The sequence below is a fragment of the Salvelinus fontinalis genome, chromosome 20 (genome assembly GCF_029448725.1).
Source record: "Salvelinus fontinalis isolate EN_2023a chromosome 20, ASM2944872v1, whole genome shotgun sequence".
In the NCBI taxonomy this organism is placed as follows: domain Eukaryota; kingdom Metazoa; phylum Chordata; class Actinopteri; order Salmoniformes; family Salmonidae; genus Salvelinus; species Salvelinus fontinalis.
Window position 1 is genome coordinate 8,152,978 of NC_074684.1, and position 23,595 is coordinate 8,176,572.

At 42.5% G+C, this 23,595-nt stretch overlaps 3 protein-coding genes across 7 annotated transcripts in view; all 3 read left to right on the forward strand.

The window, feature by feature from the left end:
- Positions 1 to 1,217: 1,217 nt before the first annotated feature.
- On the forward strand, positions 1,218 to 7,236 carry LOC129817232 (heat shock protein HSP 90-alpha 1-like). Its single transcript, XM_055872265.1, has 11 exons — positions 1,218 to 1,479; positions 3,383 to 3,532; positions 3,740 to 4,106; positions 4,273 to 4,406; positions 4,587 to 4,895; positions 5,021 to 5,186; positions 5,309 to 5,499; positions 5,616 to 5,763; positions 5,882 to 6,150; positions 6,254 to 6,587; positions 6,835 to 7,236. Exons 2-11 carry the CDS (start codon positions 3,383 to 3,385, stop codon positions 6,942 to 6,944), a joined length of 2,178 nt encoding a protein of 725 aa, XP_055728240.1. The 5' UTR covers positions 1,218 to 1,479; the 3' UTR covers positions 6,945 to 7,236.
- Positions 7,237 to 7,597: 361 nt separating this feature from the next.
- LOC129817233 (heat shock protein HSP 90-alpha) lies at positions 7,598 to 18,883 on the forward strand. Its single transcript, XM_055872266.1, has 11 exons — positions 7,598 to 7,789; positions 10,470 to 10,619; positions 10,891 to 11,260; positions 11,423 to 11,556; positions 11,870 to 12,211; positions 12,403 to 12,568; positions 12,671 to 12,861; positions 16,313 to 16,460; positions 16,558 to 16,826; positions 17,048 to 17,381; positions 18,387 to 18,883. The coding sequence occupies exons 2-11, from the start codon at positions 10,470 to 10,472 to the stop codon at positions 18,494 to 18,496; spliced, it is 2,214 nt and encodes a 737-aa protein (XP_055728241.1). The 5' UTR covers positions 7,598 to 7,789; the 3' UTR covers positions 18,497 to 18,883.
- Positions 18,884 to 19,644: 761 nt separating this feature from the next.
- Positions 19,645 to 23,595, forward strand: part of LOC129817234 (serine/threonine-protein phosphatase 2A 56 kDa regulatory subunit gamma isoform-like) — a 31,739-nt gene continuing 27,788 nt past the window's right edge. For 2 of the 5 annotated variants that reach the window (XM_055872267.1, XM_055872272.1), the window contains exons 1-3: positions 19,645 to 19,753; positions 20,188 to 20,247; positions 22,931 to 23,096. In XM_055872267.1, coding sequence (XP_055728242.1) covers positions 19,727 to 19,753; positions 20,188 to 20,247; positions 22,931 to 23,096 — 253 coding nt within the window. In that variant the 5' untranslated portion in view covers positions 19,645 to 19,726. Of the gene's footprint in view, positions 19,754 to 20,185; positions 20,248 to 22,930; positions 23,097 to 23,595 lie in introns of all 5 variants that reach the window. The other 3 variants (XM_055872269.1, XM_055872270.1, XM_055872271.1) reach the window with 3 other exon arrangements.

Below are 23,595 nucleotides of genomic sequence, written 5' to 3' on the forward strand. Positions count from 1 at the left end.
TCTAGTTTAAACGCTCTTGTGGAATTGCATGGATGAGTCATTTCTTATTGTGGAGAATGCGGTCTCTGTGGGTCCTTGAATCACGGTGGACCTTTGGAATATAATATCATCCTGAACACGCTCGAGAATGTCGTAAAGAAAAAAAAAAGATTTCAATTTGAATACAATCCCTTTACATGACATTTATACTAATGTTGTGAATATGAATATTTGATTGATTAATTACATACATGTATGACATTGAAATTGCATACTCTAGTCATCCAGTCCAATCATCATAGTTGCAAGCAATTCAATGTATTCCTTCTTGTTCATTATTTGTTCTGTCCAGATGTTTTCTGTAGTATGACCAAAGTCAAAATCGAATTATTCTGTCTCCTCGATGTTTACATCAACTAGGGGAGAAACAGTAACTTCTCGAAACAACTAGATATGTTTTAATAACTCGTCTGTTGCTAATAGTGCCATCCTCTGGTCAGTCTGCGGTCAAGCACTGTGCAGTATACCCATGCCTGAGAATTCTGGTATTTTCTATGATTTGACATTAAAGATTTTCTAATTTCTTGTTTATAATCAAGATGTGTATTGTATATGTGTTAGCCTACTCATGTTAAACTCCTCACACAAAATCAACATATTCCAAATCATGTTAATATCATCATTATAACTAAATGAGCAGTAGTGTCACCATTAGGACACAAAACATACCCTCTTGTTGGGATAAAATCACACAAAAGAGTGTATTTCTATAGGCCTACATGTGTATTATGGCTTGGCGGGATTAAAGAATGTAGAAGTAAACTCTTTATCCAATTTGTCAACACAGTTTCTGAGGCCTAGAACTGAACCATTATTTTAACACATCTATTCTTTCCCAATCTCACAGGCCCCCAAAAATACTTGTGGCCGGCCTGTTATCTTTTCAGAGGCCTTCTGCCCTGCGTCTGTCTGTCCGGATGGTTCAATGGGAGCAGGTGGTTGGAAAGGCTGTGCACAGCTGTGACATTGCTGACAGGCCATGGGGGTGTATGGTGGGGCCTAGTGGGCCAGGCCTGACACACTATCAGGATGCCTCGGCCCCCGAGTGGCAGTCACCCCTTATGACTGTGCTGCCCTATAAGGACACATGTGGTTTATGGCACGGACCACTCACAGCTTTCACTATCACCCCCACCCTACTGGTCATTTCTCTCTTAGCCTGTACTGTAGTGGGACTGGGCATTCCTTCTGGAAGCTTCTGAATGGGGGCTTCGAGAAAGCTGCCCCTTGTATAAAAAGAATGGAGTAGGCCCAGGGGTCCTCAGATACAGAAAGTGAGAAGACATTCACCTGAAGCCATAGAGGATTAGGAGCAGTGAAATACAGAGATTTAAAGACTACATTAATCTGCAGAGGAACAGAAGAGACGCTCAGAGATTCAATCTACAGCGACCAGCAAACGAGAAGTGAAGCACTGGAGCTCATTCTTATCTATTCAAGGTAAGAGAGAGAGAGTATCGGGGAGAAAGGTAAACCAAATATGTAGCTACTTGCAATTCAGGGGCACAAGGAAGATCAATAGACAATATTCTGGAAATACATTATGCATTGATATTACAAAGGTGAAACACCAGCAGGAAGTAAGCAGCCTACAGTATATTGGTACTCTAAATTGAATAATGTATCATGGGGATGAATTGCACTGTATTAATCTGAAATGGCATTACATCAGTGAGGAGACTTTAATAGACAGTTACCCTGGATCTGGTAAAACCCTTTGTGAGTGCATGGCAAGAGAGGAGCACATGGCATGGAATATGACCCTGGTTAGAAGGAGTGAGGGACATGGCAGTTGAAGAGAAGGAAGAGAAGAGAGGCCTGGCAGTCAGCACAAATAATTATTACAATCAAGTTATCGATACCAAGTTATTAAATAATGCAATTATCAGACCTGAAAGTGTCTCAGACCAGAAATCAATTTGAAGTCAAGGACAAGGATGGATTCCTTTATTCATTCATTGAACTGGAAAAATGTGCTTTATGTTCAAGCCATCTGATGTTTTTTATTGATAAGCAGCTGCTTTAGGAAAAAGTATCTTTCATGGGGAAGAGTGTTCATGGCATTTGATGAATACTTCTCAGTATGTCAGTGCTTTTAAACAATCATAACTTTTAAGAGCAACTTTAATATTTTTGCTGAAAGTGAATAACATATAAAACCCTATACTTGAGAGAAAAATGCAATGCTGAAGACACCCTATGGGTGGATTTACATTAGTAAAATATGTCTAGTGAGATCTATCTCTCTTCCACACTAGATTTGCAACTGTTCTGTTTACACTAGCCTTGGATGTGGTGTGGCCAAATCCACATTCTTGCTTAAAGTGTGACTGCAGCTATTAATTAACATACCGTAAAAACCCTTGTATATAGACAAACAAAATAAGGGTAGCAATTCAAACTATACAGGAGCTTCTCATCTAAACCATATTGCACAGTGTACATATTGCACACTTTATTAATGCAATGATTCACAAATGTGCAGATACTTTAAAAGCCTTTCATTTTCAATTTGGCTAACAGAGCAAAAGTGCTCTCTACTGGTATTAAGGTCATTCTTGCAGTGATATGTGGTGTGGGGGAGCCATTGTCTTTACACTGTACAACTCAGAGGAGGATATGTTGTGTAGATGTCTTGCACACTGCCTGCAGAGGTAACGTGGGAGAAATCTCTTAAAAAGAGAGATTTGAATATAGATCTGTCTCTTTACACTAGACAAGTTTGTCTCCTGGACCTAGTTTGTGTCATTTAAGTAGTGTAGTGTGAAGAAGCTCTATTAATACAACTCTACATTACTCTATTCAAGCCAAAAGTATTGCTTAATCTTAATCCTCCATTTCAAAGAAAGGGTATCACATGGCATGACTGCAGCTGTTGGCAAGGGGGTGTGAAAAGGTCTGGAAACTTCGACAGTTTTTCAAATGGCAGAGGCCTTGATTGACAGATGTGGCCTGTGCAATAGGATCCTCTGACGGAGGGCTGTAACAGGTGCCTCTATTCCTCAATACTTCAATCCCTTATTGCCTCATTGTCATGTGGTCTGACTAGACTAGAGGCTGTCTACAAAAAAGCTGTAAAATATAAAAGTCCACATTTCAGACAATGACCATTTGCAAGCTACTATAAGTTGTATTATTTTTTATATCGCTGAAGCAAGTCTTATTGCAAAATGCAGAAAAAAGCATTATGTGCTTTTCAAAAATATGTCTTCTGAATAGACTTATTAATACAATATTCATCCACTGTTAGGATAATTGAAGAACAATTAAAATCTAAGTGTTGAGGCATCAAAGTCTCCATCAGGCTGAAGTACTAACTCTGCTATTTTGTTTCTCCTTCCAGATGCCAGAGAAAACCGGCCACACCATGGAGGAGGAAGTGGAGACCTTTGCCTTCCAGGCTGAGATCGCCCAGCTGATGTCTCTGATCATCAACACCTTCTATTCCAACAAAGAGATATTCCTTAGGGAGCTCATCTCCAACTCTTCAGATGTGAGTAGATTAATCATAATGCTAAATTGACCCATGTAACATTTTACCTTAATAAGCAGCCACTTATACACTGCTCTCTGAGCCAGTATAGTAAAACAAGCTATATCCCAGAGTTAGTCTGCTAACCACTTTGTTAAATTCGCTCAAGGTATCAACCATGACACTTTTCTTTTACCCTTGTGACCTCTTTTTGCCATGATCTGACAGGCCTTGGACAAGATCAGATACGAGAGCTTGACAGACCCCACCAAATTGGATTCCTGCAAAGAGCTGAAGATCGAGGTCACCCCTGACCTGCGCACTCGTACCCTGACCCTGGTTGACACCGGCATCGGCATGACCAAGGCCGACCTAATCAACAACCTGGGAACCATTGCAAAATCTGGCACCAAGGCCTTCATGGAGGCCCTGCAGGCTGGAGCCGATATCTCCATGATCGGGCAGTTCGGTGTGGGTTTCTACTCTGCCTACCTGGTGGCAGAGAGGGTGACTGTGATCACCAAGCACAACGATGATGAGCAGTACATCTGGGAATCTGCAGCTGGTGGCTCTTTCACTGTCAAAGTTGACACTGGTAAGCCTCTTCAACAGTATTGATTAATATGCTGCTACAATTACTTTTCTCCAATACAACACCATCAACCTAGATCCTGGATCAGTTGAATCTTCTTTTCAACAATGTCATTCAAAAGGAAGTAAGCTTAGATCCAATGACTGAGTCTGATTTTTCTGATCTGAAGGTGAGTCCATTGGCCGTGGCACCAGAGTGATCCTGCACATGAAGGAGGACCAGTTTGAATACTGTGAGGAGAAGCGCGTCAAGGAGGTTGTGAAGAAGCACTCCCAGTTCATTGGCTATCCCATCACACTCTTTGTAAGTTCAAATATAACTTTATATTTCTTTGGTTGTAACAATGTAACAACATAATGGGGAGATTGACTGAAATCTGCTGTATAAACTAGGAAAGTAACCTGTTAATAAAAGTGGATCCAAACATTGCTCCCCATACTGGACAAATCCTACAACTTTTTAATAACAAACATTTTTGTCCAGGTGGAGAAGTCTAGAGAGAAGGAGGTGGACCTTGAGGAGGGAGAAAAGGATGAAGAGGCTGATAAAGATTCTGCAGCTGAGGACCAAGACAAGCCCAAGATCGAAGATGTCGGTTCTGATGAGGATGAGGACACCAAGGACTCCAAGAACAAGAGGAAGAAGAAGGTCAAGGAGAAGTACATTGACGCAGAGGAGCTGAACAAGACCAAGCCTATCTGGACCCGTAACCCTGATGACATCACCAATGAGGAGTACGGAGAGTTCTACAAGAGTCTGACCAACGACTGGGAGGACCACCTGGCTATCAAGGCGAGTCTCTATGATGGCAAATTGAAAATCAAAACTCAAGCCTTATGGGTTTGTCTTGATCCAACCTATGAATTAATATATTAGTATGACTGTATGAGTCAACATGTATCTCATTATTCCCACAGCACTTCTCAGTGGAGGGCCAGCTGGAGTTCCGCGCTCTGCTTTTTGTGCCCAGGAGGGCTTCCTTCGACCTCTTCGAGAACAAGAAGAAGAAGAACAACATCAAGCTGTACGTGCGCAGGGTGTTCATCATGGACAACTGTGACGAGCTGATGCCAGAGTATCTCAGTGAGTACTGTACCTTGAACCTTTAGCCTTTCATGGATACCTCCTCAGCACCTCACTCAAGCATGATATTGAGTAAAGCTGTAAGTAAGATGTCTGACCAGTTGCCATTGTCTTATCTCCAGACTTCATCAAGGGTGTGGTGGACTCTGAGGATCTCCCCCTGAACATCTCCAGAGAGATGCTGCAGCAGAGCAAGATCCTCAAGGTGATCCGCAAGAACCTGGTCAAAAAGTGTATGGATCTTTTCGTCGAGCTCTCAGAAGACAAGGACAACTACAAGAAGTTCTATGAGCAGTTCTCCAAGAACATCAAGGTAAGGTCTTCCTCCCTTTGAAATGGATTTTCCAAGTTCCTGCAACTCTTCAACCAGAACTTCTCATTCTCTTTTTGAGGGACCTTTAGCTTGAACATGTTCCATCTTTCCATTAGCTGGGAATCCATGAAGACGCTCAGAACCGCAAGAAGCTGTCAGACATGCTGCGCTACTACACCTCCAACTCCGGTGACGAAATGGTCTCTCTGAAGGAGTATGTTTCTCGCATGAAGGACACCCAGAAACACATCTACTACATAACTGGTGAGCTGCTATCCATTTTCACTCTCCATTATCCTTCCTTTGTTAAATCCATGTGACATAAAAAGACATCATAAAACCAGGGTAATCTGACTGTTAATAACTGTGTATCCTCTTCTAGGTGAGACCAAGGAACAGGTTGCCAACTCTTCCTTTGTGGAGCGCCTCCGCAAGGCCGGCTTGGAAGTGATCTACATGATTGAACCCATTGATGAGTACTGTGTCCAGCAGCTGAAGGAGTATGATGGCAAGAACCTGGTCTCCGTGACCAAGGAGGGTCTGGAGCTGCCTGAGGATGAGGATGAGAAGAAGAAGCAGGAGGAGCTGAACACTAAATTCGAGAACCTCTGCAAGGCCATGAAGGACATCCTGGACAAGAAGATTGAGAAGGTACAAGCACAACTTACCTGAACCCAATCCCTCTGCAATGTGTCTACGCCTTTTTATAACATACCACTTCATACACAACTGTCAATATGTCTACTAATCACAGGTTTCAGTTTCCAACCGCCTGGTCTCCTCCCCCTGCTGCATCGTCACCAGTACATATGGCTGGACGGCCAACATGGAGAGAATCATGAAATCTCAAGCTCTCAGAGACAACTCCACCATGGGCTACATGACAGCCAAGAAGCACCTGGAGATCAACCCAACCCACCCTATCGTCGAGACTTTGAGAGAGAAAGCTGAGGCTGACAAGAACGACAAAGCCGTAAAGGACTTGGTCATCTTGCTGTTCGAGACTGCTCTATTGTCATCTGGGTTCACGCTGGACGACCCTCAGACCCACGCAAACCGCATTTACAGGATGATTAAGCTTGGCCTGGGTGAGTTGCTTTGCCTTAATGCATTATATGCCCTCAACTTTTGTCTTGGTTGATGGGGTTTAAAGGCTCATCCTAGAGCAATTTACAGTACAGGTCTGCAAACACCAAGTAACTTACAGGACTATCATGGTAGTACAATGGTAAGGAATATGGCTTTTGTTTTTCCCATACTTTGGCTGTCTGAATAGCAGATTGTACACGATGTGAATATGTTTTTCTAATGTGGGCTATTTCTTCCCCTCTACAGGCATCGATGGTGATGACTCTGCAGTGGAGGAAATCCTCCAGCCCAGTGAGGATGACATGCCTGTCTTGGAGGGAGATGATGACACATCAAGAATGGAGGAAGTTGACTAAAGATATATCAGAAGTACATAATTTTTTCCCTTTTTAACATTACATTTTTTAAGTTATTTCATTGTGTCCCAAATATACTTTACATTTTACATGACTGTTGAGTCGTGGGGTAAGTATTGTAATTAATTCATCATAATTAATGAATACCATAATTATACAGTATATCTGCTGCTTTCAACCTTATTCAACTGTAAAAGTCAACAGGGATTTGACTTGTGTCTTTTTCTATTCCTGTAAGCTATTTTCTATGAAAAACGATAAGGTTTATAATAAAAAAATATTTTGAAACATATTTGACATGTTTTCTCTTTATCAAATACTCTGGATTATTGTGATGGCATGTTTATAATTCAATACTGGACTATCTATTTTGCATCTTCATTCATACTTTTGCAATCACCTTACCCCCATAAGAGCTCCCTGTATTTCAGATCTTTTTAAGAGTAGACTTTTAGGTAAAAAGTTTATTTTAATCATGAAATCTTGTGAGGATCCTGAATGATGATGAATATCCCAGGTACACCATGTACCCACTGTACAGATTTGATATCGCCACGCCCATAGACCCGCCTTCACCATGAGTTAAATGAAGGAGGGGCGTGGACAGAGAAACTGTAGGGTTTGATTGATATTCCATCGCTCCTCTCAGTGTACATGCTCATCCTACACACAGTAGAAGCGTTAGGAAGATTCCAGACGGTTCTGGAAGCTGATTTCTCGAACACTCTCAGCGTCTATAAAACCTATCCAGTTATCATCTCCCCATCTACTCCGATAGCTGGCTAGGTTTCGTTTCGTTGGCGACCAACTTCTGAAGAAGAATTCAGGGATATTTCCACAGCAAGGTAAGACATGAAATAACATTTATGTTCCAACACGATGATGCGAGTGTCATTATCCAATTAATATAGTCAATGGAAGTTTAGAATATCAATATAATATGATCAAATATCGTTTTTACTATCAGAATAATCCACCCAAAACAGTATTTTAAATTTTGTTGCAATGAATTGCATTGTACATTTCCTAATTTGTAGGTCTAACGACGTTATTTCAGAATTAACTTGGTCCGCTATTTCAGAATAGGCTACCACATTCTCTATTAAAGTTGACCTATAAAACCTAAGCCAATACATCCAAATGTGGGTCTTGACTGCCACACATGCTTTGATAATCTTTTTCAGAAAATTATTTTAATTCACGTCACTTCACTGTCGACATGACAACTATCCATAACGATTTGGCTAATATTTATTCAAATATAAAATTCATCAAAATTCACATTCAAACTCGTTATGGTACCCGGTCGCGAGATTGAGAAAGGATGGAAACGTATGATCGATCGTTCTGGTAGTTTCTAGAATCATGTTATTAGCTGCGCGAACCGGCAGGGGGAGTATGTTTTGCCGTTGCGCTTGGTCAGTTTACACTGAGATATGGAATAATGAATGAAAGCCAATAAAATATATCCGTCCCTCCAAAAACTGTGCATCATCATTATGGCTGGTACTTACATAGTCTACCAGCAATGTGGAATGTAGAATATTTGATTCAATTTTATTCTATTCCAGTGTGCCTGTCCAGAGTACAAAATGATCAATTTATGATGTAAATATAAATCATTTTTTTTCCTTACAAGGAATTTATTTCAGTTTATTGGAGAAAATGTTCCTAAAAAAATAGAAGCAGTAAGCTCACCACATCCAAGGACCTGTGGCTTCTCTGCTGTTGGTTTGCACTGGGTGGATTACAGTAATGAAGTAAATTCAGCAGTGATAATGAGGACAGTCTGTTACACCACCTGTTTGTCATAGCTTTAAGACTGAAACTCACTGTCCGAATGGCAGTTCCAGCATTGTCTAATGATTTTGAGAAAACTATTATTGGGCCGGTGACATCTCTACTACACTCTTAGAAAAAAAGGTGCTATCTAGAACCTAAACGGGTTTTTCCACTGCCCCTATAGGAGAGCCCTTTGAAGAACCCTTTCTGGTTCCAGGTAGAACCCTTTCTGGTTCCAGGTAGAACCCTTTTGGGTTCCAAGTAGAACCCTCTGTGGAAAGGCTTCTACGTGGAACCAAAAAGGTTCCACCTGGAACCATCAAGGGTTCTCATATGGGGACAGCAGAAGTTCCCTTTCAGAAGTACCCTCACGAGTGATGCAAGCTGTCAGAAGACAATGCAGTGCCAGGGCGTTTTGTAGTGTTGTGCCTCCTTCTCAGTATGTGCTTACACTTAACCCTTATTCATGACTCCAATTCCATTGTATTACATTGACCTATTGGATGCCCCCTTTACAGTGGCTCTTAACTGAAGATGTGAGCGATAAAACTACGGAAAGCCATTAATTTCAAATGGAAGAGAAGCAAAGTGGGTGGAGGACCTTTGGGGCGATGCGAGCATGGGCGAGGGACGTGAACTGAGCGGCACCAAAGTTGGGGAGAGCTGAACTTTATGCAAATACTCCACGACATTGTGGCACGCTCGTTTCTTAACCCAGAGGTGCAACATCGCAAGACTTCCAGGAACGCTTGCGAAACAGACCAAACAGACTAGGCCGAGGTTTGGGAAATCAATGAGAGAAGCGTAAAATTCTTCTTCAGTTGTTAATTGTCTCGAAATCAAAAGGCACAACGTGGATTCGAACCAATATCTTAAGTAGTTGAACATGTTTTTACTCCACGCAATCTGTGAAAGTGACAAACTGACACGTTTCCTTTTCGTTAAAAACAACTTTATATTGAAGGAGTACCTTTGATTTGAGGACCCGATTACATATTTTGCGCATGAGCTTTGCGAGCCAACGTCACCATGACAATGCCTACAAGTATGATCTGGGATTTCGATTGGAGAAGCAGTTTTTGCCTATATCCATGCTGTACTGTCTTTGCTAGTGTGGCGAGGCGGAATATAAGTACTAGTTAAAACGATCTGTTAGCCTTGTGAGAGAAATGCTCTGACGCTGCTCCAATGCCTTGCACACGATACATTTGGAACTTAACTTTCATTAAGTGAGAAATCATTTTAAAAATACAAAATATACACTTACTGTACGCAATTTAGTTAAGTTGCACCTGGCTATATTTTCAAGAACTCTGCCTCCAACCGAGAATACACTGCCTCCCCTCCATTTTTTGCTTCAAACTTCTCCTATGGAGTGTATCTGGGGAGGAAGTTTAGTATCTCTGCTTGGGGCTGTGTTTTAAACAATTGTGCAGGGTGCAACCAGGATGCAACTTTGCTGAACTGCGTACAGTAAGTGCATCTTTTGTTTTTGAAATATTATTGATTGCTGTTATGAAAGTTAAGTTCCAAATGTTTCCAAAACTGTACCAAAAGCAAGGATTATTCGTTTTTAAATGTTAAAACAAAGCATTGGGATTGTAGTTCACATGGAACCAGCTGTCCTCCATACCATCAGCTGAGAACCTAAGACGGGGACTGGCTGTAAGCCACCTTGGGCCGCCTTGTCTCCACAGTGTGTTTACAGTATATTCATTCAGTGTGTGTGTTGTGTCTCCACAGATGCCGGAAGCCCATGACACCCCAATGGAGGAAGAGGCAGAGACCTTTGCCTTCCAGGCTGAGATCGCCCAGCTGATGTCCCTGATCATCAACACTTTCTACTCCAACAAAGAGATTTTCCTTAGGGAGCTCATCTCCAACTCCTCAGATGTGAGTACTTCAGGCACCACAGGCGTTTAGACTACTTGGTAGTTTAGTATTATTTGATGATTTACACACACACAGGCATATTACTTTAAATACTTGTTTATTACACCACTATTCATATTTTATTACATATCTATAGATAATTTATTCATATTTTATTGCATAAAATATTGACGTAGCCTGCAGAATACATTTACATATAATTAAGAGTTTTGTTAATCTAGTGATGTCAAAAAACAGATTTATTTAGACCTATGTATTTTCATTCAACTAGGCTCTAGACAAAATCCGCTATGAGAGCCTCACAGACCCATCCAAGATGGACTCTGGCAAGGACCTGAAGATCGAGGTCATTCCCAACAAGGAGGAGCGCACCCTGACCCTGGTTGACACCGGCATCGGCATGACCAAGGCCGACCTAATCAACAACCTGGGAACCATCGCTAAGTCTGGCACCAAGGCCTTCATGGAGGCCCTGCAGGCTGGAGCCGATATCTCCATGATCGGGCAGTTCGGTGTGGGTTTCTACTCTGCCTACCTGGTGGCAGAGAGGGTGACCGTCATCACCAAGCACAACGATGATGAGCAGTACATCTGGGAATCATCCGCTGGCGGATCCTTCACCGTCAAAGTCGACACGTCAGGTAAGGACAGATTATAGTTTTACACGTTACTTAACCAGAGCTTACATGTTATTATATAAATTGTGTGAACTGAAGAGGTATGTAGGCCTACAGTTAGATTGTTGTTTTCCTGGTGTGGTCTGTTCTTAACACTCACTAAACACCCATGTCACTCTACTATAGCTGAGTCTATTGGTCGTGGGACCAAGGTGATTCTGTACCTGAAGGATGACCAGACAGAATACTGTGAGGAGAAACGGGTCAAAGAGATCGTGAAGAAGCACTCCCAGTTCATCGGATACCCCATCACACTCTTTGTAAGAGCTAGCAGGCATGAGATAGTGGGAACTCCACTGAGTGATTACCAAATTGTTGTACTACATCTGAAACTTCCTTTCAGGTTTGCATAAAAGATGTGTCAAGGGAGGGGCTAGGAGTTGATTTCAGATTGGACAAGTAAATGACTGGATGATAAATTGATGCAGATACCTCACTTTTAGCATTTTTATATTGAATGAAAAACAGGCACAGTGAATTAAATATTTCAGACAACTACCCACTTAAAGTCAGCTACAGTACATCAACACAATGAATGTGTCCCCTAACATTCTCATGATCATCTCTGATCAGGTAGAGAAGGAGCGTGACAAGGAAGTGAGTGACGATGAGGCAGAGGAGGAAGAGGAGAAGGAGAAGAAGGATGGGGAAGAAGGAGAGAAGAGAGAGGATGACAAACCCGAGATCGAGGACGTAGGCTCAGACGAGGAGGATCACCATGACCATGACCACGACAGCGCATGCGGTGACAAGAAGAAGAAGAAGAAGAAGATCAAGGAGAAATACATTGACCAGGAGGAGCTGAACAAGACCAAGCCCCTGTGGACCCGTAACCCCGATGACATCACCAACGAGGAGTATGGAGAGTTCTACAAGAGTCTGACCAACGACTGGGAGGAACACCTGGCTGTCAAGGTGAGGATATTCTATTCATATTGGCCAACAGAATAAGTTCCCACACTGTTTATTTAAGTTTCCCTCTCTGATGTGTGAAGTCATAGATAGTACCAGTATCAGTTGATAATGGGTGAGGTAATTTCATAACGACAAATATACATGTACATTAAGGTTTCAGCAGTTGGCCTTCTGTTTGTTTACTTACACAGCACTTCTCAGTGGAGGGCCAGCTGGAGTTCCGTGCCCTGCTCTTTGTGCCTCGCCGTGCACCCTTTGACCTCTTTGAAAACAAGAAGAAGAAGAACAATATCAAGCTGTACGTCAGGAGGGTCTTCATCATGGACAACTGTGATGATCTTATCCCTGAGTACCTCAGTAAGTCAGACAGAACTGAAGTAGATGCTCACGTAGATCTGGGAATGAGCTATAATCTAATTGAGAAGGTGTCTGACCAATTGTCTCTGTCATTTTCTCCAGACTTCATCAAGGGTGTGGTGGACTCTGAGGATCTCCCCCTGAACATCTCCAGAGAGATGCTGCAGCAGAGCAAGATCCTCAAGGTGATCCGCAAGAACCTGGTCAAGAAGTGTATAGAGCTCTTCACTGAGCTCTCAGAGGACAAAGAAAACTACAAGAAGTACTACGAGCAGTTCTCCAAGAACATCAAGGTCAGTTTCATACTTTTTAACGTAACAGTATAGAACATAGTAATAATGGATTGCATTATTTATACAGAGATTCTCACTAGTTCTTTCTGACAATTGATGTTGCAGCAGCACCCACCACATGGGTGATACAGGGCAGCCATTTTGTGCTAGCAGGCTCACCACACGTCAGCTGTCATCATTATGAACATTGACTTAAAGGTTAACCTAAACTGAACTTAGGATGCATTGAATTTAGTGGTAGACATGATCTAGGTGGATACTATGATGACCCTTATCACCACCTGTTATTTTAAAAATCCTTGGGGAACATTCTGAATGGTGTAGTTGTTGAATGTTCCACTAACCTTTAACTGGTCAGCACCCGCCTGATCCCCTCACCATCTTGTCTCCTCTAAACCTGATATAAGCGGCTTAGGGCCCAGTCCTTCACAGAGCTCCTTACCACCATATTCTAGCTTTCTGGAGTGTGTTTAAATGACTAGACAGACTCTATGGCATATCGTTACAGTTATTGTGTATGTCTTAAGGTAAACCTTGGATTCCATGTGGAAACAATCTGCAGGGGGTGCACCTTTGTCATGTCTGCTGAAATTATGTGAAATCTGTCTGGTTTTAATCTTAAAGGGGACATTTACCCCTTTATATATTTTTTGCATAAGTACACTAATTACATAGTCAGAAAAACCTTACTGACATGTCAACAACACGACCCTTGTTGGTATCATATTTACTGAACTTGGGTTACTTCCTGGAAAATGTCAGTCTTGTAACACATCAAGATATTTTTGGGGAGAGTTGTTATTTAACCTTTTACTGCAGTGGGATAAATCATGGTCATACAGATTGATTATTGGTAGTCTTAAACAAATCTACTTTGAAACAAGAGTATAAACATCACACACATGGTTATGGGCTTAAAAAAAGAAGACATCTGTACCATGTCAAATTTAGAGTTGAAATGTATTCAGTTTTGAGTTTGCATCTGTAATGTGTATGCTGGGAGTCAGGAAGCAAGTATAAGGAGTGTATTTAATAAATAAATGAACATAGAACAAAACAAGAAACACAAGTACAGTACATATATGGAACACAGAGTCAGTAACGCCTAGGGAAAGAACCAAAGGGCGTGACAGATATAGGGAAGGTAATCAGGAAGGTGATGGAGTCCAGGTCAATCAAATGTATTTATAAAGCCCTTTTTACATCAGCCGATGTCACAAAGTGCTATACAGAAACCCAGCCTAAACCCCCAAACAGCAAGCAATGCAGATGTAGAGAAGTACGGTGGCTAGGAACAACTCCCTAGAAAGGCAGGAACCTAGGAAGAAACCTAGAGAGGAACCAGGCTCTGAGGGGTGGCCAGTCATCTTCTGGCTGTGCTGGGTGGAGATTATAACAGTACATGGCCAAGATGTTCAAACGTTCATAAATGACCAGCAGGTTCAAATATTAATAATCACAGTTGTAGTTGGCTTTTCAGTGGTAGTTGGCTTTTCATAGCCAAGCATTCAGAGTGACAGTGAGAGTGAGAGTGAGAATGTCCAGTGTACAGGTCATGGTTCCATAGCCGCAGGCTAGTTGAAACTGGACCAGCAGCACGACCAGGTGTCTGGGGACAGCAAGGCGTCATCAGGCCAGATAGTCCTGAGGCATGGTCCTAGGGCTCAGGTACTCCGGGAGGGAGAGGGAGAATTAGAGGGAGCATATTTAAATTCATACAGGACACTGGATAAGACAGGAAAAATATTTCCGATATAAAACACAAACTATTGCAGCATAAATACTGGAGGCTGAGACAGGGGTGGTCGGGAGACACTGTGGACCCTCCTTACGATATCCCCGGATAGGACCAACCAGGCAGGATATAACCTTCACCCACTTTGCCAAAGCACAGTCCCCACACCACTAGAGGGATATCTTCAAACCACCAACTTACTAACCTGAGACAAGGCTGAGTATAGCCCATGAAGATCTCCCCCATGGCACAAACTCGAGTGGGGCGCCAACCCGGACAGGAAGATCACGTCAGTGACTCAACTCACTCAAGTGATGCACCCCTCCTAGGGACGGCATGGAAGAGCGCCAGTGAATCAGCCCCCGTAATAGCGTTGGATGCAGAGAATCCCAGTGGAGAGAGTGGAACCGGCCAGGCAGAGACAGCAAGGGCGGTTCATGGTGTCACGCCCTGGCCTTAGTTATCTTTGTTTTCTTTATTATTTTAGTTAGGTCAGGGTGTGACATGGGGGATGTTTGTGTGTTTTTGTCTCGTCTAGTGTGTTTGTATTGTCTAGGTTTTTTTTGTAGAACCAGAGAGTCTGCGTCTCTCACATGGATAGGCAGACCATTCCATAAAAATGAAGCTCTATAGGAGAAAGCCCTGCCTCCAGCTGTTTGCTTCGAAATTCTAGGAACTATAAGCAGGTCTACGTCTTGTGACCGTAGCGTACGTGTAGGTATGTACGGCAGGATCAAATCGGAGAGATAGGTAGGAGCAAGCCCATGTAATGCTTTGTAGGTTAGCAGTAAAACCTTGAAAGTCAGCCTTAGCCTTAACAGGAAGCCAGTATAGAGAGGCTAGCACTGGCGACATGCGATCAACTGTGTTGGTTCTAGTCAAGATGCTAGCAGCCGTGTTTAGCACTAACTGAAGTTTATTTAGTGCTTTACCCAGGTAGCCGGAAAGTAGTCTAATCTGAGTCTGAGACGCTGGTGCGCCTAACAATGTTACAGGTGTGCGTAATAATAAGCAGACTGGCGACCTCGAGCACTGGAGAGGGAGTATATGTGAGAGTACCCCCTCCCTGACGCGTTGGGCTCCCGCGCCTCAGCCGGCTAGTTGGGCTCCCGCACCTCAGCTGGTTCTACAGGTTCCCCGAGGCGTGTCCCTGGGACCGTCCCTCTCGTCGACGTGCTGTGGATGGAGCCACGCATCAGGGAGGGGGTACTGTCACATCTACTCCCACTCCCCCTCTCTGGCGCTCCTTGTCGCCAGTTTATTCATTACTACCCACACCTGTCACCATCGTTACACGCAACTGCGCTTCATGAGACTCACCTGGACTCCATCACCTTCCTGATTACCTTCCCTTTATCTGTCATTTCCTTTGGTTCTTTCCCCAGGCGTTATTGACTCTGTGTTCTATGTCTGTACACTACTCGTGTTGCTTGTATTGGTCCATATTTGTTTATATATTAAATATTTACCTGTACTTGCTTCCAGACTCCTAGCGTACACATTAAATCGTCCCAAAATTACACTTTTATACATCACAGAAGACTGAAATATAACATAACTGTTTGACATAGAAACACCAGATTTTCATAGTTTCATAATCTTTATTAATTATGAAAAATATTAATAAAATTCCACCCATGAGGCAAAAGAGGGTGGTTTTTGTCATTGACTGCAGGAAAGGGCTACATAACCTCTCCTGTGTTTTCTCTCGCCCAGCTGGGGATCCATGAGGACTCTCAGAACCGTAAGAGGCTGTCAGACATGCTGCGCTACTACACCTCAGCCTCAGGGGACGAGATGGTATCCCTCAAAGACTACGTCACACGGATGAAGGAAACCCAGAAACATATATACTACATCACTGGTGAGGAAACACACTCCTCTCGGTACAGCCCAGTTCATAGGTTGTCACATGATAAGAACCTGGTTTCTCAAGTTGCTTTATCTACTGCATGTTTCAGGCGAGACCAAAGACCAGGTGGCTAACTCTGCATTCGTGGAACGCCTTCGAAAGGCCGGCCTGGAAGTAATCTACATGATTGAGCCCATTGATGAGTACTGTGTCCAGCAGCTGAAGGAGTATGATGGCAAGACCCTTGTCTCTGTGACCAAGGAGGGTCTGGAGCTGCCTGAGGACGAGGACATGAAGAAGAGGCATGAGGAGCAGAAGTCTCAGTTTGAGAACCTCTGCAAGATCATGAAGGACATCTTGGAGAAGAAAGTGGAGAAGGTAAGAACGCTTAATCACATTGCTTATATATATCATGTTGCTGAAGGGGTCCTTTATGTTAAGACAAATGTCAGGAGGCTTGACATTACCTTAAAAATGCCACCAATATTTCCCACTGTATTTACATGCTCACTGCCAGTACAACGATTGCCTGATTCAATGTTGTTCTGATCATCCCCCTAATAACCAACCTCTCCTATTTTCCCCTCCCCCCTTTATAGGTGACAGTGTCCAACCGCCTGGTCTCCTCTCCCTGCTGCATCGTGACAAGCACCTATGGCTGGACTGCCAACATGGAGAGGATCATGAAGGCCCAGGCCCTGAGGGACAATTCCACCATGGGCTACATGGCTGCCAAGAAGCACCTGGAGATCAACCCAGACCACCCCATTGTGGAGACCCTGAGGCAGAAGGCAGAGGCTGATAAGAATGATAAGTCAGTGAAGGACCTAGTCCTTCTGCTGTTTGAGACGGCTCTGTTGTCCTCTGGGTTCACCTTGGATGACCCTCAGACACACTCCAACCGCATCTACAGAATGATCAAGCTAGGACTGGGTGAGTTAGTTTGTCTAAACAAGGACCATGTTTGCTGTCAATATATGATCAATGCTAGCCCCTTTTCTCTACTCCTTTTGTGTTTGCTGATCTGAAGGACCCATGTTGGTGTAATCAATGTCATAATGGCTCCATCTAGCCCTCCTTAATTTTCTCAGCATTATCAAATCAAATTTTATTTGTCACATACACATGGTTAGCAGATGTTAATGTGAGTGTAGCGAAATGCTTGTGCTTCTAGTTCCGACAATGCAGTAATAACCAACAAGTAATCTAACCTAACAATTCCACAACTACTACCTTATACACACAAGTGTAAAGGGATAAAGAATATGTACATAAAGATATATGAATGAGTGATGGTACAGAACGGCATAGGCAAGATGCAGTAGATGGTATAGTGTACAGTCTATACATATGAGATGAGTAATGTAGGGTATGTAAACTTAAAGTGGCTAGTGATACATGTACTACATAAAGATGGCAAGATGCAGTAGATGATATAGAGTACAGTATATACATATACGATGAGTAATGTAGGATATGTAAACATTATATTAAGTGGCATTGTTTAAAGTGGCTGGTGATACATTTTTACATAATTTCCATCAATTCCCATTATTAAAGTGGCTGGAGTTGAGTCAGTATGTTGGCAGCGGCCACTAAATGTTAGTGGTGGCTGTTTAACAGTCTGGTGGCCTTGAGATAGAAGCTGTTTTTCAGTCTCTCGGTCCCCGCTTTGATGCACCTGTACTGACCTCGCCTTCTGGATGATAGCGGGGTGAACAAGCAGTGGCTCGGGTGGTTGTTGTCCTTGATGATCTTTATGGCCTTCCTGTGACATGGGGTGGTGTAGGTGTCCTGGAGGGCAGGTAGTTTGCCCCCGGTGATGCGTTGTGCAGACCTCACTAAGTGGTCTAGATATGAGAGAACATTGTTTAAGCTTCAGTAACTGACTGAGCCTCTTCAGTAACTGAGTGTGACTTCCTCCATTCCCCTGTCCAGGTATTGACGAGGATGACCTGACCCCCGAGGAGCCAACCTCAGCCCCTGTGGAGGACATGCCTCCCCTGGAGGGAGACGAGGACACTTCCAGGATGGAGGAGGTTGACTAGACCAACTGACTCAGCTGCAGTGTTACTGTAACTACAGCAGTTTGCTTTGACACTAGTAGTGTTGTAAATTAAGACAGGATGACTTTGATGTTTGTTCATGAACCTGGAATTTCCCCCCTTGCCCTCCTTCTCGATCCAAAATCCCTTGACCCGCATTGATCACATGCAGTTTAGATTCATTCCCATAAGTGTTAGTGTTTACCTTTTTCTTTTGAAGGAAAACAAGAGCCTGTTGACACTTTTTTTGTATCTTGAGTTGTATCAATGATTTTGTTATTGACATTCCTACTTTCTTTTGTGTGTTGACTTGACTGTAAATATTTTCTGAAATTGATACTGTAACTTGAAATGGTGGGACCCCAAAATAAAGTTGACCATGTTAACCAATTCCATTGCTTTATCTTCGCTATTTATGTTGTTGAATGAAATTAGCTCTTTTAGAGGTTTAGTTAGATACTGTAGAAATACTAAAGTTTGAGGTGATGAGATACAGCTTATTTGGTCACTTACTGTGCTGAGAAATACTTTGCATTACAATAATTGAGTCTAGAACAATTGCACAGTACATAATTACAATTGCATATCCTGTGCATGCACACCACGAATGGAAGAGGAAGAACTCCATAATCTGAATAAATATGCACAGCAGTCAGCGAAACCTACAGTCTTGCGTCAAAGAGTTTGGCCACCAGATGGCATCTGCGTCTGACTACCCCACACAGTGACTGAAAGAGTTCGGCATATTGAACATGATGTTTAAGGCACTAACTGCAGTAGCTATTAGTAATAGCTACATACACATATTTGCTCATGTGCATCGTTATTTCTTTGTGAAATAGATATGTGTCGTAGTCAGAGCATCTGACACAAATACAAATAATAATTTATAGATAACTGACATTATAATTCTGAATGGTCTCCAGCAGATTCATTTAAAAAAAGTTAGCCCCACACATTAAAATAAAAACTGCTACTTTGGAGAGGGAACAAGAAAGACCCACCCAATGACTGTATACTTTACTTATGCTGTAATTTGTCTCGCTGGCAGGGTGCTTCCATCACCAAGGTATAAAGAACTCCATCCAATGCACTCTTTCAGAGCACGTTGAGTCACCTGACAGATATCAGCCTATCATATCCGAGAGGATAGGCGAACGGCTAGTACAGTGGAGTTGTCAGGATTTAGCTTCAGTGTGTCAAAACGGGAACGACGGCGGTTATTTTTGTGCAATGCCGAATAAAGCGAAAAAAGAGAAGGTGAGTTAGGAGTTTGCTTGCAAAACAGTTGATACTAGTGCAGTGTACTAACAAAACTAGCAAGTTTTGTATGTTTTAAAACTACGAACAGACACCCTTTGACGCGATATTTGCAATGTCCCATCAACGCATCATCAGCTAGCTAACTAGGCTTGCTAGTTACCTGAGTGTTGTAGTGAAGCTAGCTATAGTTTAACGAGTAACGTTAATACCTAACGTTACCGTATGTACGTTTTGTGGTACATAAACGCTAGTTAACGTTTGCTACAAAGTTCACCTTTTAAAGTCACAACTTGTTTAACTAACCACAACTGTCAAACATTAGTTAGCGGAAAAGTTAACGAAGTGCTAGCTAATTTAACGTTAGTCAAAACTTGCCTCTGTCCGTTCACATTAGCTGACTGGTGAATAATGCATCTCAATTTTTTTTACAGGACTCTCCTAAATATGGAAAAGTTGGCAAAACTGGAGGACAAGAGAACTCGGACATTGAGGTAACGTTATAACACGTGCATGCTGCCCACACTGCTTGCGTGCGCCAACACTCGCATGTTGATTTTGTCCACCAGCACTCGACTTAAAAATAAAACGTTTAATTTAACCTTTATTTAACTAGGCAAGTCGGGTAAGAAGAAATGTATTATTTACAATGGCCTACACCGGCCAAATCCAAACGACGTTTGGCCAATTGTGCGCTGCCCTGTGGGACTCCCAATCACAGCTGGATCTGTGATACAAACTGAACCAACTTCATTTGGGGACAGGTCAAAAAGCATTAAACATTTATGGAAAGCTAGCTAGCTTGCTATTGCTAGCTAATTTGTCCTGTGATATAAACATTGGGTTGTTATTTTACCTGAAATGCACAAGGTCCTCTACTCAGACAATTAATCCACAGATAAAAGGGTGAACAGTTTGTTTTTAGTGATCTTTCTTCCTACAGGCTTCTTCTGACTTTATATGGCGGTTGGCAAACAACTTTAAGCTGCATTACCACCACCAACTGGAGTGTGGACCTCAGTTCATCTTTCAATCACCCATGTGGGTATATCCTCCTAAAAACCAAGAAGGAGATGGGAGAGGCAGGACTTGGAGTGCATCATGCGTCACAAATAGAACCAAGTTCGATTTTAGGGCCTGGCTATGCAGATGCTCGTTGATGCACGCAATGATTGAATAACATGTATGTGTACATTTATTTGCAGCGCTCGCGGCATGTGCTATAACGTCAGCATGTTAGCTAACGTTATATCACCAACTAAATATGAATGAACTTTGGTTTTGAATGCAAGCGTTTCCATTTGGATGCCATTTGGTCTATCCAGGTAGCTGTTTTCAACCTGAATCACATGGAGATGACACTAGTTGTAAGTGTTGAAGTCAGTTTCAAAAACATGGTAGCCACTACAATACTTTCCTGTGGATATTTTGTCTCATATTTTAGGGTGTCCAATCAAAAATGCATCTATTTTGTCCAATAGGTAAAATGTTTATTGTGTAGATTCTCCCCTAAGAAAACCAATGGTCCAAACTTTGTCTCTGACAATTTGTTCAAAAGTTATGCATGTGTTTACTCTTGTAGGATGGCCATCATTAGGGTGACTAATGTAGGCCAGAGGAAAAAAGTGGTACAAAATCAGGAAAATTGCTTTGTCAGCTAGGCTGGGTTCTGTGCAAGAATTAAAGATGGATTATGCAGAAAATTCTTTGCCATTTCATGGTTGCAAAAATTTGAATAGTTTGCCTAATTTCAGTTTGTGACAAAACAAGCATGTATAGTCAATGTACTTTCTAAATATATTTTCCATAACCAAAATATTGTTTGAAGCTGGTGTACGAAACCTAAAGTTTAAGATGCAATAACTAACCTTTTTTTATTTGATAAAATACATGTATTTTTTCCCGTCCCATTTTTATCCCCAATTTTTTTTTTCGCTCTGAGACCACTTGAGATGGTTAGCTATGTCAGTTCAAATCAGAAAATATAATGAAGACCCAAAACGAAGATGTGGCCTTGAACCCACAGAAACACACCAATCAGTAATGAAAAAATCTCATAGAATGGAAGATGTCCCTTGTTAACACCCAGTAATGCATTTCTTTATTCTGTGTTGTCTGCCCCTTTCTGGGGCTAAATCCGGGGTTATCTATCTGTTGTGTGTCATCAGGCATGAGGCAGATCTGCTAATGCGCCAACCTTGTGTCAAATTTAAATCGAAGGACAACAAGCTGTTGCTGTATTACTCCCCCACCCCTTCCTTGCGTACAGCCAGGCTCCACTCTCTTCACGGATGCTTGTGAGCACTAGGGCTCTAAGGTTTCGACGTCAATGGGACAACGACAAAAACATGGGAGTCATATTAAGACAGGCTGGTTCAGGCTTGGTAATTTCATTTGTTTAATTGCCAATGGTCTATGAGCTGGCATGATTTTCTCATTGTTTGAGCAAGGTTTAAAAGGGCACTAAATGTAAGCAGAGAGGTCTGTTAATATGTAGTCTGCTTTTTTCTGAACAGACATTTCTGCCTCTGGTTGATATAGCTAAACCTATTTTCTATCCATCTCGTGTGTTTTGGATGTATGAACCACACCTCTCTCGGTCTCTAACCCAAGGGCCTGACGAGCCTCAGTATGAGGTGAATACAGTATATGAAGCTATAGCTGTTATATGAAGCTAATAAGAAGCTGGCACAGTAAGAAGCTGGCACACATTGGGTAAATGAATCAGCGGGAGAAAAGACCTTCAGTTGGGTCACATGCGTCAGTAATCCAGGCCCATCACGGGGTCCAGCAGCTTTAGTCTCCCAGACAGACAGTCAGCCAGCCGGCGGCTCACTAAGAAGGCCTAAAACCCTAAACCCCTGTCTTGTAGTGTGAAGGGCAAAATTAGTTGAGTTTCTAAGTTAATTTGACAATTCCCACCGCCCTTGTGGTGTGTGTGTGGTGATGAATGGATCCCAGCAGGCAGATTGGACAAGACAGGAGAAACTGGCCACATTCACCAAATTACATATCCAACCTAGGGGAGATTGGGGACAACACTGGGTTGTGCTAAAACCTTTTGAAATGAATAGTCCCTCCCTGTTGGTCCTTTTTTAAATTTTGTTTGCTGTCTCCTGAACAAACCCAGGTGCATGCTCTGATCCACCCCTCTATTCTTTCCCTCCCTTCATACAGCAGGGCTCCAACAGAAAAGGCAGTAACAGTGTCCCTCCTACCACTCAGCTGCTGAAGGGCAAGCAGCTGGGTTCCCAGATGCCTGTCAAGAAGGACAAGAGGCAGAGCTCGTCCCGCTTCAGCCTCAGCAACAACAGAGAGCTGCAAAAGCTGCCTGCCTTCAAAGGTATGACTGGACCTAATCTAGTCTATTCCTTGCCTTGCTGTAATGCAGCCCATTCTTTTGCCTTCAAAAGTATGACTGCGTAATACGCCACTACTAGCCTAGGCTATTTGGGGCTGGGGGATATATCGAGTTAAATAAATAATGAGTTTTTGATGATATTTCAAATGCCTGTATTGCAAGAATCAAGTTTATTTTTATATTTTTTTATGAGCCGCTTGTTCACATGTTGTTCACATGTTTTTGGTCTCGCTTCGTTCCTTCTGTGGCATGCACCTTCCCATTTACGCCAGAGATCTGTATATAATGACGAGATGCTCATGTCTCCGCCCTAACAATGGAAGTTGTTGTCCCAAAGGCGGGAAGGGTGGCGGCAAGCTTAGGTCCAAAATAAGCCCATAGAAATGCATTGGGCTTATTTTGTGCAGATTTTGGTGAGATTGAAACCTCTCGTTTTACCTCTTCCTCTTTGTTTACACACACACACACACACACACACACA